Source organism: Cavia porcellus, unplaced genomic scaffold (assembly GCF_034190915.1).
Source record: "Cavia porcellus strain 051 isolate PalLab524CR breed Dunkin Hartley unplaced genomic scaffold, mCavPor4.1 scaffold_8, whole genome shotgun sequence".
Taxonomy (NCBI): domain Eukaryota; kingdom Metazoa; phylum Chordata; class Mammalia; order Rodentia; family Caviidae; genus Cavia; species Cavia porcellus.
This window is the reverse complement of record NW_026947491.1, coordinates 79,827,099-79,844,274: the sequence shown is the minus strand read 5'-3', so window position 1 is coordinate 79,844,274 and position 17,176 is coordinate 79,827,099. Positions and strand designations below refer to the sequence as shown.

The window sequence follows — 17,176 nt, the reverse complement described above, 5'->3', positions numbered from 1 at the left end:
CTCCTTTGTTTTACACTGTTTGGGCTATTTTTACATTTTTTGTTTAAACCAGCCGTATCTTGGGATTTGTTTCGGTTTTCCCTTGGTAGTGTTGATTTTCAGTTCTTTGCTATAAGTTTTTTCATTTCTCACTTTGACAGTCTTCTGGTCCTTCTAAGATATGAACCACAGTGTTTCACTACTTGTGCATGCTGCTTCTTAGAGCATCCCTGTTTCTTTTACCCTCTGAAAGAAGGAATATAACATGTGCTTCTTCACATTTTTCTTCAGTTTGTACAATTATAGGTGTATGTGTTGATCTGATGTGATCACATATGTTCATGAAAAATAAACATGAAATAGACTTTAACTCAAGTATTCTTTTCTTGTGTAACCAAAGCTGGAGTGGTTTCTGGCACTCTCGGTATTTGTTCTGAACTCCGGTCTCGTGCCGAGCTTCATCAGGTGAAGGCACCCTGCTGCCTGTCACCCGCTCAGTCACTGTCACAGGGTACAGGGCTGTAGAGCCACCACCGCTCGGCCTCATCCTCCCTCTCCCAGCACATTTTCCCTGTGACTTATCACCAGCCTCCGCTCATTTAAGGGAGCCAGACAAGTTGTCTGGGTAGCTCCAGTCTGACTCTGCATCCAGGAAGCCGGGAGACCTGCCAGGTTGCTTTGTAATGCTAGGTCAGGAGGAGCCGGGCTGTTCAAAGCCACTCTCAGTTGTATTTTTCACATTTACACTGAAAAATCCAATTAAAAACGGACTTTCCATAGAGTTCAGCTGATGCTGACTTGTTTTTTGTGGCTCACCTAAATTAGGTGTATAATTTTAAAAAACACTGTCAGATCCTGTGATATGAAGCCCCAGAGAGCATTCTACCTGTGAACAATCAATTATTCATTTTTTAAAATTCCACCAAAAGCAGAGGTATAAAAATGTACCGTGTTCTCGCGGCTTGAAGCCCTGGTGGTACAGTGTGCCCGTCCCATCTGGCAGTTTGAGCCACTTGTGGTACAAACAGACCGCAGCACTTTCATTGGCTTTCAAGGGAGGTGAACTCTCAGATGCTGTTTTGGAAATATTTAAAAACTGCAAACACTTTTAAGTAGTCATGATTTAAAGAAAACAAATATGAAGATGTGTAGAATAAGCAGCACCCCAGTGATTCTTTCTTTCACTTTCTCTTTCTGTGGTAATCATGGGTGTTCGATGCTTGAGCTTGCAGCAAGACAGCCTTCCTGCGATTTCCATCTCATGCTCTCCGTAAGGCTCATTTGAGTTTTCAGTCTCACTCTTCTGGACCAAACCTTGATGCTTTACAAAAGCTACGCCCTTGCCAGCCTTGAGTGCTTTGCTCGTCTGGTGGTAGAGAATCCGGCCAAGTCCCAGATCTGAGCACCAGCTGACTAACTATATACATCAGGGATTCCTGCACGGGCAGAGCGGAGATGAGCCAGATTGCTCTGTAGAACACCCAAAGAGAGGGCCTTGTGGAGCAAGGTACGGGGCACTGAACCCCTGCTTTGTGAAACAGACCCCTGCCCGCCCTGCACTGGTCCATCTCTTCATCCACGGTCTTGGTTCCTGGCCTGAGCACTCTGTCTTAATTAAAAACACTGAAAACCAAAATGCCTGCTCCTCGTCCTCCCCTCCTTCCCTTTTTCCCCTCCTCCTTCTCTTCCTCCCCCGCCCCCATCCTCTTCCTTCTCCTTCTTTGGGAGACCTCAGTGTTCACACAGGAGACCTTAGCCTAGCCGGCGACACTGGCCTCAGCATGTCACTATGGATGCTGGCCTTATCTTCTCCACACTGTCACAAGCTCCCTGTGACCAAAGTTTCCTTTCAGAAGAACAATTTAATACACGTCCATGACTCTTTTCTCCGGCGTGGTCCCTTCCTTTTTGCATATTTGAGAAGACATTAAAGCCTTCCAAGGGACAGTGATAGGTCTTGGTGACATTACAGCATAAAAATAGTTACTCCTGGGGAATTGTAGGATATTGCAAGAAAGGATACTAAACAGTATTCTAAATAGTATTTGTTAATAAAATGTTTTGATGGTTTTCAGCTTTTTGATGGCCATTTGAGATGTTCCTAACCTATAAATTTGCACATGAACTTTTGTATGACACTCAGCAGAAAGGAGTATATCCTTTAACTTGACCAAATATGTGTATATTAATGTTTTATGATAAAAGTCTGGTGATGATTCAGTGTGAAAAACTATACCTGATCAATTTAAGTCTTCAACTCTGAGATATGGTTTTTATCTCAGTCTTCTAATGAGATGTTAAACATTGCTGTTTTGGATTTTTAAAAAATAGTACTTTGTATTTTAATATATTTTAAAATCTCTATAAAAGTACTATTTTTATCCACCTGAGAAATTGAGGCGGGCTGGGAATTTAGCTCAGCGACATAAGTGCCTGCCTAGCAAGAGCAAGGTCATGAGTTCGATCCCCGGTACCGAAAGAAAGAAAGAAAGAAAGAAAGAAAGAAAGAAAGAAAGAAAGAAAGAAATTGAGGCACATGTAAGTTAAAGCTAGCAGGTGTCAGCACTAGAATTTTAACCCAGACTCTGCTTCCACGCTGTGTTTTTAACCACTTTGGTGAACACTGCACTTCTGTAACACTGATTGAGTGCCATCCAGTCAGCAGAGACTGTACTGAAGCACCTATGCGCTTGGCATCCTCCCGCGTCACCCAGCTCTGCAGGGGACAAGCCGGCCACACACCTCGGCCCCTGTAGTCTGGTGACGGCCCTGGGTGGGTAGCGCAGCTGCCGCTGTCCCGTGGCCCAATGGCTCTGATGTGGGACGCGGACTGGGCCTGGGACCCCTGAGGTCGTCCATGTCCCCCTTTCCGGCACCCCAGAGTCCCATTGACTAACTCTCATTGAGCTGGTGCGAACTTGCTCTGTCGGGAGGTGTCCTGCTCATGTGCGGCATCTCGTGCCGCCGTGCATGACAGTACTGTCTCTTACATTAGTTTTCATAGGTAGAGCGTACCAAGGGTTTTTTAAAATGAGAGATACGTGTTTATTCTTTCCATGTCATTTAGACTTCTTTCCCCCTGAGCTATTCCTATTTCTGGCGATGAACCCGAAACCGATTTTCATGGATTAGCATTTCCTGTGTACACTAGGTGGCAGCAGACGCCAGAGAAAGTGCCTGCGCGCAGGGCCTGGACAGCTAGCCCAGGCTCGGAAGGCAGGGAGTTGCCCTCAGGTTTTCTGAAGTTGTTTCGGTTTCGGTTTTAGCAGACTCAGAGCTTGTGGGACAGCGGGAAGCTGCAGAGCTGTTGGCTGGCGGCCCTCGGTGTCGCCCTGCACCTGGGTGCCCTGCCCGACTGTCCCACGGCGCTTCCCCGTCCTGCAGTTTCCGAACCGCAGCGCCTCCGACCCCTGCGTCCGGTGCTCTCACCGTCTGACCCTCGCCAGTTTCTCCAGCGCCTCTGATTTGCCCCCGTGCAAAAGTGTGGTGTCCACCTCGAGCCTCTGCGCGGCGCTGCGCAGCGCCTGCTTCCCCGCAGCTTGCATGGCTCCCTGTTTCTCAGGCCTCAGCAGTCAGCAGGCTGCGCTTTGAGGCTCAGTATCCTTCCTTCGATGCAGATTCCTGCTCTGCTGTTGCCTTTTGTTTACTTCTTATATTTATGACGTTTGCATATTACTTTTTACGTTTTTGAGCCTCTGGATTTTGAAATCGCCTCTCTCAGAGGTAGTCGTTCTAGGGCAGCCATTCCTTGCTCTTCTATATATCTTTGAATCAGTCGGTGGCTTTGATGGTCACATCAAATTTATTTTTCTCTAACTTCCTTATTAATTTAACGTTGGACTCATGAGATGCATGTATGCAAATTCTGATTCTTTACACTCATGTGTTGTAGAATTGCATTTCACTCATTTTCACTGCTATATCCTATTCCAATGAATTTATCATGGTAGTGGTTCCCATAATCTATTTTACTACTAAGAGATACTTGATTACTTCCACTTTTAGGGGAGTTGATCATTATGAACAATTTATAAACAAGGTTGACATCATTGAACTTTATAGTTCTTGTAATCTGATGGGTTTTAAATGGTGTTTTTCTTTAATTTTTACTTTTTTCATTAATATTTCTGAGCATCTCTTCATATATTGATTCAACTGATAGATTTTCACTTATGTAATTTTTTTTCTTTAGGATTACTTTTATTTTCATATTTATTTATAGATTTTTCTTATATATTTGCTCTTTTTCTATTTTATAGATCTTAACATCTTTTTCTGTTCTGTATCTGATTATTCATTTTGTGGTGTCTTATTAAGGAGAAATCCTGAATTTAATTCATCTTGCTTTTTAAAAAAATTTTTTTTAAATTTTGTTTTTGCAGTTTTGTCTTTTTCAGCCTCTGGTTATAAAGATGCTCCTATACATTTACTATATAGTTTTAGTGTGACATTTAGTTTTATAATCTACCCACTGCTCACCTTTTTATGTAGTGTTAGACAGGGATCCATGTAGTTAGCTCAACTATAAATCAACCTGCCTTTATAAATTTCTGTTCCTGTTTTTTTCTTCTGTGCATGTGTTTTCCATTTGTTCAGGGCTCTGCATCTGCTCTTTATTGGAGGTTTTTTAATATCAGCATAAGTTTTATACTTCCCTCCCTACAAGGTCTCACATATCTTTGTATGTTTGATGTGTTGTATTTTTAAACTTGTATAGTATTATAAATAATAACTTAAAAGGCCTTTTAACATTTAAATTTTCTAACTGTGGTGGGATGCAGTTGATTTTGAGTGGTGATTTGAGGTCGACCAAATTTTGTTGTGTAAGTTCTAGTGATCTAGCAATATATATTTTTGGAATTACTTCAGGAGTAAATATTTTATATATAAATGGCAACTTATTTGATCTTTTCTAGTTCTTTCATCTTAACATTTATTTCCTTTTTGTCTTAATAAACTGGCTAGGGTATTTTTCCTGCATCTTTTGAGGTGGGTTATTTTATTTTATTTTATTTTATTTTAAATATTCCTTTATAGGTAAATTACATTGATTTTTCTAATGTGGAAATCTTTGTTGCAAAAATTCAACTTGTCATAGTGATCTTTACCTACACATTGACAGATTTGGTAGGTTAATATTTTGAAAATACTTTGTTTGTATCCATGTTAATAACTGTTGCAATATGTTAACTTTTAGATATATTAGGATTAGATTTTCATGAATAATCACCCGGTTTCTTATGCTATAAAAATGTCATTTTAACTTTGTTTTATGTATTCACACAGATTAATCCAAAGCTTGAGGTAATTGATTTGCAGATTGCCTGTCCTCCAGTTGTGGACATCCTTTCTTTTGATTCTGCCACAGTAAGTTAAATTTTTTTTAATTTAGGCGATATTTAATTGTTTGGCACAATCTATTTTGTTAAAAACCATGAGAGAAAGTGGAAATGTGGGCTAAACTAGCGCTTTAACTAGAAAGACCTTGTGTAGTCATCGTTGTAATGCACAGAAACAGACACAAGGTGGCGCAGCGCCGAGTTCCGGAGCAGCTTTGGCTCTGAAGCTTGCACTCAGCCTAGTCCCTGCGCGCGCACGCGTGACGCTGGCTGCTGCGCGCTGTCCTAGGGCGCGTTTCGCACTTTCATCTTTCAATTCCAGCTGTCCAACTAGAAGCTGCAGGGGGAGCAATCATCTCCCATGGTTAGTCACTTGATGAGTTGTCCAGAAATGAAGTTTTAATGCTCATAATTTTGTTTAGAAAACTTGGCGCGCAAAGGTTCAGAGGTGGGAAGCTGCAGCCTGGAGTCAGCGGCGGACCACGTCCTCGGGTCCTCGCCAGAGCTGGTGGGTGACGCCGGTGCGTGCAGAGCAGGCTGCTGAACGCAAGGAAGAAAGGCGGGGCCTTGGTTGACACTGCTCTCCTGCGTGGTGTCGTTTTAGTTAAATATTTTGAGAGAAGTTTTAATAACCTTACGAACTCAAGTTGACCTCAAGGACACCATCTACCGTGGAATTCGGTGGAGGACTCACCCAGCGTGAGTCCTCTGATTGTCAAGGGCCTTTCAATCCCACCGCAAGGAAGGCCCCTTCCTCTCAAAGGCCTCAGGGGCAAATGCGGAGCAGAATATCAACTGCGGGCCAGGCATGGGGGTGCGCGAATGCATTCCCCTCCCCGCAGTGGGGAGGCTGAAGCAGGAAAATCACAAGTGCAAGCCCAGCCTGGACAATTTAGTGAGATCGCCTGAAAATTAAAAAAAGAAAAAAACAAAAAACAGGTAGCCAAGAGGCTTCTTGCCAGAGGAAGTCTGAGACTCCGTGGTAACAGGACCTCGAGCTGCTCTGGGTCTTCCTGCCAGCATTTCCACATTAATGAGGTATACAATTAAAAACTGAAGCTGAGCGCGATGGCACACGCGTGGAACCTTAGCACGCTGGGAGCCCAAGGCTGGAGGATTTTCACATCAGAGTCCTGCCATGGCAATTTAGCAATGAAACCCTCAAAAATTATAGATAGATAGATAGACAGACAGACAGATGCCTACACAGGCCAGAGGTGTAGCTCAGTCTGAAAGCCATAAGACCTCAAAATTAATTAATTAAATATCTGGCCTTTAGTACCCTTTGCCAGTCTTCATGCTCTGAGGAATTTACATACTCATGACAGGTAGTGCTACAGAGCTGGGCATGACTGCCACCTGGAAAGGACAAAAGTGTCCCAGATGTGCCAAAATCAGCTGGTCTGCACTTCAGGACTTTAACTCAGGGAATGTGGTTACGTGGGGCTTTAAGGCAACAATTCCGGGTAGTAAACTTGCAATGTGTTTAACAATTGTGTTGGAAAACAGAATAAGATTGAGAAATAGTTATCCCTTGAAGGGACATTAGGTTGAATTATATGAAATTGTCATTTTCTAATACAAATCTGATACCAGTGACTTTATGGGTTACACTAGATCACATTAAAAGACAGATCCTACTCAGTTTTGAGTTGTGTACTTGCTACTGTATAAAAATAAAGCAAGCAAGCATGATACACAGGAAAAGGAAGTTTTGTTTACTCTCAGAAGGCCTGGAATTAGGCTAATGCAGTCCCACCCAGTGGATCCTTTTAGCATCTGGGAGCTCACTGCTGCCTCCAGCCTGGTCTTCACCAGCCCAGACTCCAGGCTTTAGAGCAGCTCTAAAGGTCTTTGCAAGGTTTTTGTTGTGTGGTGTCTTTCCTTTGGATCCCAGATAGAACACAGATTAGAAGATTTATGAGATGAACTGTTGCACTGTTTACTTTCCCCTCAATAAGGAGGTAATTCTCTCTCCATTGACTATTTTTCTTCTGCTTCTGCCCAACAGATGAATAAAACATGACCATAAAAAAGATTTGTGTCTGCTTTGGCATGAAGAATGTTGCCCTAAATATTTTTGCTATAAGCTTTGTATGTGATTTTAATTTTAAAAACTCAGAGAAATTTTGAAAATAACAACAAAAAGCAGTTTTTAAAGGTAGTTTTTGTTTTTGTTAATTAGGGTTACTGTTTCTTTTGGGGTTTCTTTGGCTTTTACAGACTAGAAAAAGGTACCTTAGAATCTCATTTCATCAAGGTGGAGTAGAAAAGATTACCTTTGTTAAACTTTTGTCAAATATTTTAGAGGAATAAAAGCAGGCTTTATATGGTGCGGGAAATAGTTGGCTTCTATTTTTGCTCTCATCTGAATTACATTCAGGAGGATTTTCGAGAGCGAAGTGTTCTGATAGCTTATCTACACTCTGATGTCTCACTGCCCTTCATCTTTAAAGCATGGTACAAAAACTGTCAGTAAAAGACGTATTGGCTCTCATAGAGACATCGTTTATAAAGATATTGATCTTCTCAAGGAGCTGAATTCTTATTTAGATTAAGTCATTTATTACATACTGCAGTAATTTTCTAAAGATTATCTGCTTCAGGATTTCATTTGAACCTTTCAGTGTTTTCATTAATTTAGTTGGAATCAATCCAGGATTCTGTCACCAGAATCGTACTGGAGCAGGCTAGAGATACAGCTCAGTGGTCCAATGAATCTCCGGGTTCAGTCTCTGGCACCCCCCAAAAGCAAACAAAACACCTCAAAGTACCACTGATATGTGACATGGCTACAGGGGACGCTCCTAACCCCTTACCCGTTCCCGCCCCCAATGGGATGGATGGATGTGTGCGTGCAGTTTTGTTTTGTTTCAACTTACTGTAACTAAAAGTTCTTCTAAAATGTTCTAGGACCATTAGACTTCTTATCTTTAGATAAATGACATTAAGTGTACTGAGGTGCTGGACTTGTTTTCCTGCAACTGAATAAAGTGCAGGTAGTAATCCTGCTGTTTGTGTGATGATCGAAGACACAGAATCCTCAGCTACAGGCAACATGGGGTCCTCATCTTTATCCTGGCAACTGTGCAGAGTATGAAATGCGTCCTTTTCTTTATATTAGGGACAGAATTTCAGGTCAAATTAATTTTTTACAATAAACTAAGAACTCCTAATCACATTATGGGAAAAAACAAAACTAAGAATAAGGAGTCTTTGTTACTCCAGACATCAAAATGAAGGTATTATTCAAGGTGCTGAGGGGGAGGTCCAGGTGGCGGCCTGACCTGTAGGCTGGTAGAAATACCCGCTTAAGAAACAGATATCAACCGCAAGAGCCTTTTGCCAAGTGCAGAGGACTACCACTGCAAAGTTGTTTATGAGAATATTCAGAAGGGGTCCTTAATGGGCTAGAAGAGATTAAAGAACTTCTCTAACAGAAAATCTGATCGCTACTTGGCCAAACAGACCTGGGCATGATTTCGGTAGGATCATTCCAGAGGGGAAAGCACGGTGTAAGTGGGGGCCTCTGACGGAACTGCAAACCTGCACCACGGTAATACAGGTGCCGCAGTCTAGTGTGGGGTCTTCACACTGCATAACTCAACCCAGGGCAGAGGGGCAGGGTCTGGGGGGTACACACTCGGATACTACATATCATCTCCTAGTAAGTGTTGGTTAAGTAGCTATTCTGCCAGTCGCCATTCTTAGCTTGAAAAAAAATTAACAAAACAAGAATATCTGCCCCAGAGAGGCCTACATTCCATATTCAGGTCAGGGAAATGGCAACTCACAGATTAAAAACGTGAATAAACAAACTTTGTAGTATAGTGAACCCAAAACCACAAAGGTTTAAAAGCAGATAGGAAGAGGCTACAGTTTTAGGTAACGTGGCCTGGACAAGAATCATTGGAGGATGATAGAAGGCCAGAGGAGCCACAGGGGGTTTCTGTGGAGGCCAGACGTGGGGTGGCTTAGGCCTTAGCAAGTTCAGTCCACTGCAGTGTGAAAGCAGGCTGGGGAAGGGGTAACTAGGAAGCTAATGAAGTGATCAGCCTTAGGGGCCCAGGCAGAGGCCAAGCGGGTGGTAAGTGATCCCGCCCTGCATGTATTTTGAAGACAGGGCCAAGAGGATTTCCTGACAGGTTGGATGTCAGCTGTGGGATTCCCTGTCTCCTTTCCCCAGGGACAGTAAGGTGTAGCTGAGACTTATCTCCTGGCTCTGCCTGGGTTTGGCAGAGGAACTGCTGAGAGAAAAAGAATCATGGTTTTCCTGTCTTCAGTTGTAGGGTCAGGGAAAGCGATCAGCTGAATCAGTACAAGAGATACTCCCGTTTCCGTGTACTCCTTCCTAAATGCCATTTCGTTTTGCATTTTTCAACAAAAGTGTATGGGTTTTCTTTTGGAAAGAATTTTGCGTTCATCTGTTTTTCAGAAGAAAAAGATCAATTGGCTTTCGTGGAGACTCACGAGCTATATGCTTCCTCAAAACTATTAACATATTGACAAACTGTATGGACACAGGAGACTGGGAGAAACAGAAAGCATGCCTCTGCGGCTGTTGTGGTGACAGTGCATCCTGGTTACCAGACAACATTGCATAACTAGTTCAGAGTTATTTCAGTTCCTAACTGCTTATATAAGCAAAGATTTGGAAAGACTTATTTGAAAGAACACAGTGTCTGCAAACTTAAATGTCTCAGAACTAAGATTTTTAACTCTGAAAGTTTAAAGCGACATATGCAATTGATCGTCCCCACATCCCCCCTTCCCTTTCTAGAAAAGTTGATAAAACTCAAGTTGCACAAACCTCTTGCTTCCTCTCCTTTTTGTACGCTAATTTTTTTTTTTTTTTTGATGGTATCGAGGATCGAACTCACGGCTGTGGTTGTACGCTAACTTTCCTGGAGTGACTTACATATACCTTCTAACTTAGGGTAACAGAGGTGCTTCAAAATCTTTTAAGCGTCACAGCAGTCAGGAAGGCTGCATCTACCTTTTAAGTGTAGCCCATGACTTCTGAAAGGAGGGTGCATGTGCCATTTCCCAAACTTTAGGAAGCAGTCATTTTTGTGGTGTCTCCAAGCACTGGCTCAGTAGCTTCTCCTCCCCGCCTCCCCCAACGCACCCCACACACACCCTGCAGCTCTGAAAGGAACCGCACTTAAGCTTTGGTCGGATCCAGGCCGCTGCCCTGCCAGCTGGTGCTTCCCTCAGTGTGCAGACTCATGATTTGGTCTTAACTTCAAATGGCAGTAAATTCTAAGGTGCTTAATAGGGGGAGAGGATGGACTCTTCTTGAGATTTGAGAAGTAATCTAAATCTTCCTCTTCGAAATTGAAACGTGAAGTAATTGAATTCTCAAAGACATTTTAAAAATAAGAAATATAATTAACAAGTAAATGGCACTGTGTGACATTTTTACAGCTCCCCCACCAATAGAGATACGTAACATGTATTAGATATACATATATAATTTTTCAGCTACAATCTTTAAAATAAAGTGAAATTATTACAGATAGGAAAGAGATAATTTCCAAGTTGTTTTTGCTTTAGAAATGTACCATGATCCATAAGTTTAAAAATCTATTAACAGTTGTGATTTGAGGCTTTAAAAAAAAAAAAAACTTCAATTAATGTTAAAACAAAAACACACACAACTAAAAGTTTTCATCTGTTAAGCATAACATCTTTGTTTAAAGACAGTGCCCTTGGAAAAAGAGATTGTAATAGAGTAGGTCAGAGATCTTTTTAAAATTACTCCAAATTAAGTATGCTCCTTCCTAAAAGACACAAAAATAACTAAGCCCCACATATTTGATCAAGACATACTAAAAATCTGACTGACTTGAGTTTTTATGCAAACTAAATATTTAGGAATTGTCCTCATTAAATAATTTGTGCAGTGATACTGGTCCTTATTCCTGCTGACTGACATGGTTTTTACTTCAGCTTTTCTGCACAAAATGTCTTCAGGGAGACGACAAAGGAAGCTGTGGTAGAGGATTTCATGCAATGTGCTCTCTGGGAGCCCTCCCCAGTGGCTAGGCTTGTCGGGTTTCCTTTGGAAAAGCAGCAGGTTTCTGGGAACCGGCGTCCTGAATTCCAGGTATTATCTCTGTGCACGTCCAGTTTCCTGAGCCGCTGCAAGCCCGGCAGCCCGGGCCTGGGGAGCCGCGCTGCAGCCCGGGTGCCCACAGCTGAGGCCGCGGCGAGGCTCAGGCACGCCGAAAATGCCCAGCAGCCCTCCGGTAACAACTGGCTCCTTCCTCTTCCTGCGGAAGAGCGCCATCCTCCGAGCTGCGAAAAAACCTTTGCACCCCGAGGAATGCAAGAGCGGCAGCGAGCTCTTCACACAGGAAGCGGCCGGCCGGGTGGGACGCTGAGCAGCGCCTGTCCCCTTCCTGCCCACCAGGAGCCGGAGGGGTGGGGGTGGGGCCGAGCCCGAGGCCAGCTGGCCGCAGCATCTCTACCCGCTGCTCCCACCGTGAAGCCCAGCGGCTCTGCTCCTTTCCCTGGCCCCGACAGTGAATTATTTGGGGGATGGAGGTAGCCAGCCAGTCTGCGAAAGTAAACTCCTCAGTGAGTGCTTTGTGCTCTGTGGAGCCCAGCTATGTCAAGTATCTTAGGACTCCAAACCTCCTAATCTTGGGTAACCAGCTATGAAGGCCCAGTGCCAGCCCGGGCCTGGTTCTGACCTTTTCAGTTGCCTTGCTCTTTCCTTTCTGGGACAGTCAGGTATGACTGGTGGGAGATGTCCTGTGGGCACACAGCCGTATGTCCGCAAGCACAGAGAAAACTTAGGTACCGCGTTGCTTGAAGTCAGTCGGTCAACCTCATCATGTCAATTTCAGGCTGACTTTGGTAATTAACCAGTGTTTGAAGACAGCTGGATTCTCTGGTTTTTCCTAATCGCTAAAGGATTGTGTTTCTTTTTTGCTTGAGGCAGTGATGATCACTCCAAAGCTCAGATTGTATAGCACATGTACTCACTAAACTGTTTTTCCAAATCACTAGTATTTTGGTGAACTTCAGGGTTTATGGTGGCAGAATTCTTTTACTTCTCATGTATTTATTTGGAGTATTTTGCTGAAGCACAGAAGAGTTACTTGTTTGTTTTAAATTGAAGAGGAGATGGAAAAGGAATGCCAAGCATTTCCTCCTCTTTTTCAGAATGTCCCTGTAATGAGCATTCCTCTTTTCTCCTTATGAACAAACCATTTCAGCTGTTGCTGAGATGTCCTCCAAGCCTCTGGTTTCTAATGGTCCAGCCCTTTTCTTTTGTTTGCCAAACCCGGTGAGGTTCCGAGTTGTTCCAAGGCTCCAGTATCACTCCCCACCTGAGAGTTCCCTTTTGCCCTTTCAGACTTGTAAAACGCTTCAAGCGATTCCCTGTGGTAAATTCTCTCTTAAAATAATTCATTTCTGCTTTCCTGCTGCACCCTGAGAGTTCCATAGTAAACCACCCTAAAGAAATAAAATATACACACAAAGATTTCTACTCAAGTATGTATCTTCCTGCAGTTTTAAAAACAACGATGAAAAGAAACGCAAGCCAAATGTGTGTTAATAAGGTATTGGTTAAAAGAAAGTGCAGTATATGAACAGGTAGAATAGTATATAGTCAGTTATGTTTAATGACAAGTAAATGCAGTGTGATTTTGCCTTTGATCCCAGACCAGTGGGAAAATTGCTTTAAGAGGACATTATTAAAACAACTGGGAAGTATTGAATGTACACTAAATTTTAGATGCCTGTTAAATTTCCTGGTTTTCTAACATACAGGAAATCGATCTTGTCCTCAGAACACATCCCTGCTGTAATTCAAGTAGAAAGGGCGTGATGTCTCAGCTTCTCTCAAAAGATTCAGGGACAAAAAACCCTCCTGGATGGATAGATAAATGCAAAACTGATCAATCCAGGTGAAGACTATATGAAACCTTTTTCTTATTCTTATTTCTCTCTTATTTCTTATTTCTCTTTTTTCTTAGTCTTATTTCTCTAAGTTTGGGATGATTTCAGAACAAAAAGGTTTTGAGAACAAAAAACTATACTTCCCTGTATCGTGGGAATAATTTACATGTCATCTGTAGAAAAGTACATTACGAACAGGATGATTCTGGTTTAGTGAATGGAGAAAGTGTGTGTATACCTTTAACAGAATTCCCTCCAAGTGCCTTGTCTGTGTCACACACTCACCTGGCTCTTTGGAACCTAGAAGCCCTGAGAAAAGGCCTTGTCTTCCAGTCCCCAGGGGCTCAGAGGACAGTCCCCGTGGAGCTTGATCCCAGGGTTGCAGGCCCACTGTGCTGAAATGCCAGGAAGAGCCTGGTGGGAACAGCTGACAGAGCGGAGCAAGGCTTCCATCTGGGGCCCTCTGGTCTCCTCTGCCTTCCTGGGCAGAGCCGGACAGGGACCCCACTGACAAAAGGAAACTGTAGTTTGTAGGGTCCCCCATCTTTAGACCACAGAGTTCTGAAGAATGGATTTGGAACCAAGGGATGCATTCTATACCATACAAGGAATTGTTGGATTCAAGGATAGGAACTCTTTTTTAAAAAAGCTTCATAAGACAAATTTTATTCTAGAATATGCACAGAAATATTGATTCCCACTAGTATATAGATTTCCTGTTTCCTATACTGTTAAAATATACTAGGTATTATATTTATTTTTAGTCGCTTAATATTTTAAAAGTCAGAAGACTTATAAGCAAGAAATATTATCAAGCTTGCCTCCCCCTCGCTTACTAAATACTGAACCCAAATTCTTTACACTAATTATATTCTCGACCCTTTTTAGAGATTATAGATATGTATGTACCACCATACCTGGTTGTGAATTTCTTTCTTTTTTCTTTTTTTAGTGATTTAGACACTTTGACTTTTGTTCATAAATTCCTGTTCACTTGTGTTTCTGAGAATTGCCAACTTGTTTATTTTTCTCATTTTCCTTTTTTTTGGTCTTTTTGAGACGGGGTCCTCCTATGCAGTTCAGGCTGGCCTTGAGCCACTTTGTAGCCCAGGCTGATCGCAGACTCTCAACAATCTGCTTGCCTCAGCCTCCCAAGCGCTGGGATTACAGCTGTGAGCCTCCACGCCAGGCTCCTATTATTTTGTTTTAAAATTGACCTTTAATGGGGCCAGGGATATAGCTCAGCAGCATAGTGCCTACCTGGCAAGGGCAAAGTCTTGAGTTCCATTCCCTATACCAGATGAATAGATAAAATTGACCTTTAAGTCATTTTAATTCAGAAGTCCTTTTGCCGCATGTTACAAAAATGTTTTCTGGGTCAAGGATATAGCTCAGTGGCATAAATGCCTGCATATTGAGCACAAGGTCCTGAGTTTGATTTCAGGTACCAAAAAAAAAAGCAAGGCAGAGAAAAAAAAAGAAAAGAAAAAATTTTTTCCATGTTTGTCATTTTGCCTTGAATTTTGTTTCTGATCATTGATAGGTTTCATGTCATTAACTACTTGAAAACTATTGTTTTTATTTTATGGTTTGTTTGGATGCTATGCAAAGAAAGTCTCCTCTCCCAAACCCCCAATGTATCTTTAGCTCTGCTCCTTAAGGTTTTATTTTTGACAATAAAGTCTTAGATTCTGAACATGTTAACTGAATTTTGAGTACAGGGTTATACTAACAGCGTCCTCTGAATCCATCATTTCCCCACTGATTGGAGTGACCTTCAGTATCACATTCTCTGCAGAGAGTTTTCCCTCCTTGGTTTGTTCTTCATTCTTTACTTTGTGAATTATAGACTATTTCTTAAAATGTAGCACATTTTTTTCCTCCATGTATTTTTGGATATTATTCTCTTTATCTATACACACTTCACATTGATTCCACTTGGTCTCCCAAAACTCCTCCTGAAATGTGGATTGACTTTCCATGAGATTTATAAAATAATCTGAGGAGAATTGCCAACTTTATCCCCTTGAGTTGGTCATCTAGGAATGCAGCACTACAGATAATTTTAGATTTTCCTTGAATCAGGTTTAGGAGCACTATAATTACATTTCTGTGGTCCCCCTAAAAATGACCACTATTTTTAATGTACTAATTAGCATTTTACATCCTTACTTAAGCTTGCTCATGGATTCTCTCAGCCCACAGTTTAACCTTGAAGAAATTAGGCAACCAGGCCAGAGTTCCCCGGATAGGAAGTGAGGTAAGCAAGCCAGGTCTGGGCTGGATTAAAGTCCCAGCCTGAGCCTGCAACCGACCCAGCTCCCCTGAGTGAAGAGACCCGATCACACGCCTTGTCCCTTTGAATCCTCGTTTTAGCTTTCTTGTTAACCTAAGTAAGTATTTCTTCACTGTAGTACAGTAATCACCGAGGCCTGATGTCAGTATCTCTGGTTGAAAAAGAAAAGACGAAAAGGCTGAGCATGGAGGACCTGTCCCGAGTGGGAGCAGGTGGGAGCGCTGCTGGTCGAGTCGGTGCTTCGTTCAGTTAACTGTGGAGGGTGCCTTGAGGTTTTGCATTTTACCTCCTCCCACTTCCTTAGTACCAGACTTCAGTGAGTACAAGTCCTTGACTTGGTGTCAGAACTGTCATAAAATAATCGTTTATAAGATACGCTTATCTCTTATTGATTATCCAGAAAGTATGTCACATAGCATGTTGGGGTCAGGCTGGGCAGGCCTAGTGACACGGACATAGCTGCCTGGTCTGAACACCGTTTGACCTCTCGGATTTATCTGTTTTGGTGGGTTTTGATGTTACTGCCCAGCTGCTGCTACCCTGGGTCCTCAGCCCTGACCTGGACTATTTTTTCTAAAAGAGGATGCTCTTTGTGGCAGGAATTGTGTATGCGGTTTTCTTTGGTGGTGTTATTGCTGTTAGTTCTTGTGGGTGTTGATACCATTTCCTCTGTGGAGCAGATAAAAATATCAATTTACAATGGATTTGGTTAGCGAGATTTTTATGCAGTGCATTGTTTTTTTCCGTTGACTTTTAAACAGAGCTGTGTTTTTTTAGTAAGTATCTTGAATTTACTGGGTTCGAAATCTTGTGGGCAAGGCTGGAAACCATGCCCAAGCCTCTTAAAGTGTTGCATTTTGTTTTGTTTTGGTGATTTGACCATTAGGCAACTATTTGCAAATCCAGGCTACCTCTTCCAACCTTTCTCTCTGCTTGCTGTTATTCCTCAGCTCATCATTGACGTAGTTCAGAGCTCTGCACTCCAGGTTCACGGCTTCTCAGACTCAGTTCTCAGCCTTTGGACTGAGATATAATCAAAGTTTCTATATTAAGAATCATACATAGGTGGGGCTTTCAAGGAAGTGTTCACCAGGACAGTTCCATTTGATGCTTCAAGTTCAATAAAACAAGCTTGTGCCCTCATCTGACCATTCTCTAAGGTTGGTGTTATGTATATAAATTATTGTAAATGACATTTAACATCAGGCAAAGTACCATGCAGTACCATTCATTCATCCCTTACTCTGATGTCTACTATGCTGATCATTTCACGAACAATTTGCACGATTATTTTCACTTTTATAGATACCCTCGAGGTCATGTGACAGAGAATGACACTTGCATTGTCCCCTATGGTGTTTCTCCTGAGCCAGTCACTTGGTTTTAACTGCTTTTGGTTCTAAAAAAGGAACAGTGTTTGAATGATATTCTGACTTCAGAAATATGCATGTTAGGGATAGTAATCTAATAAATATTCAAGATAATACATAATTTTATTTTAAACAGAACTGTAGGTTCATCATTAAAATAAAGCAAAAACAATTAATGCTTTCAAAAATCAGTTGAAATTTGAAAAATGTGCCTTTCAATTTGTGCTTTTACAAAATTCTGTACTTTTTAAAACATTTTAGTACATAACAGAATTACT

The 17,176-nt window shown here is 42.1% G+C and overlaps 1 protein-coding gene across 5 annotated transcripts in view; it reads left to right on the top strand.

The window, feature by feature from the left end:
• Poc1b (POC1 centriolar protein B) overlaps positions 1-17,176 on the top strand; it is an 84,054-nt gene that overhangs the window by 48,505 nt on the left and 18,373 nt on the right. For 4 of the 5 annotated variants that reach the window (XM_013159252.2, XM_013159253.2, XM_063255281.1 and 1 more), the window contains one exon: positions 5,266-5,346. In XM_013159252.2, coding sequence (XP_013014706.1) covers positions 5,266-5,346 — 81 coding nt within the window. Of the gene's footprint in view, positions 1-5,265; positions 5,347-5,740; positions 11,428-17,176 lie in introns of all 5 variants that reach the window. The other variant, XR_010049400.1, reaches the window with a different exon arrangement.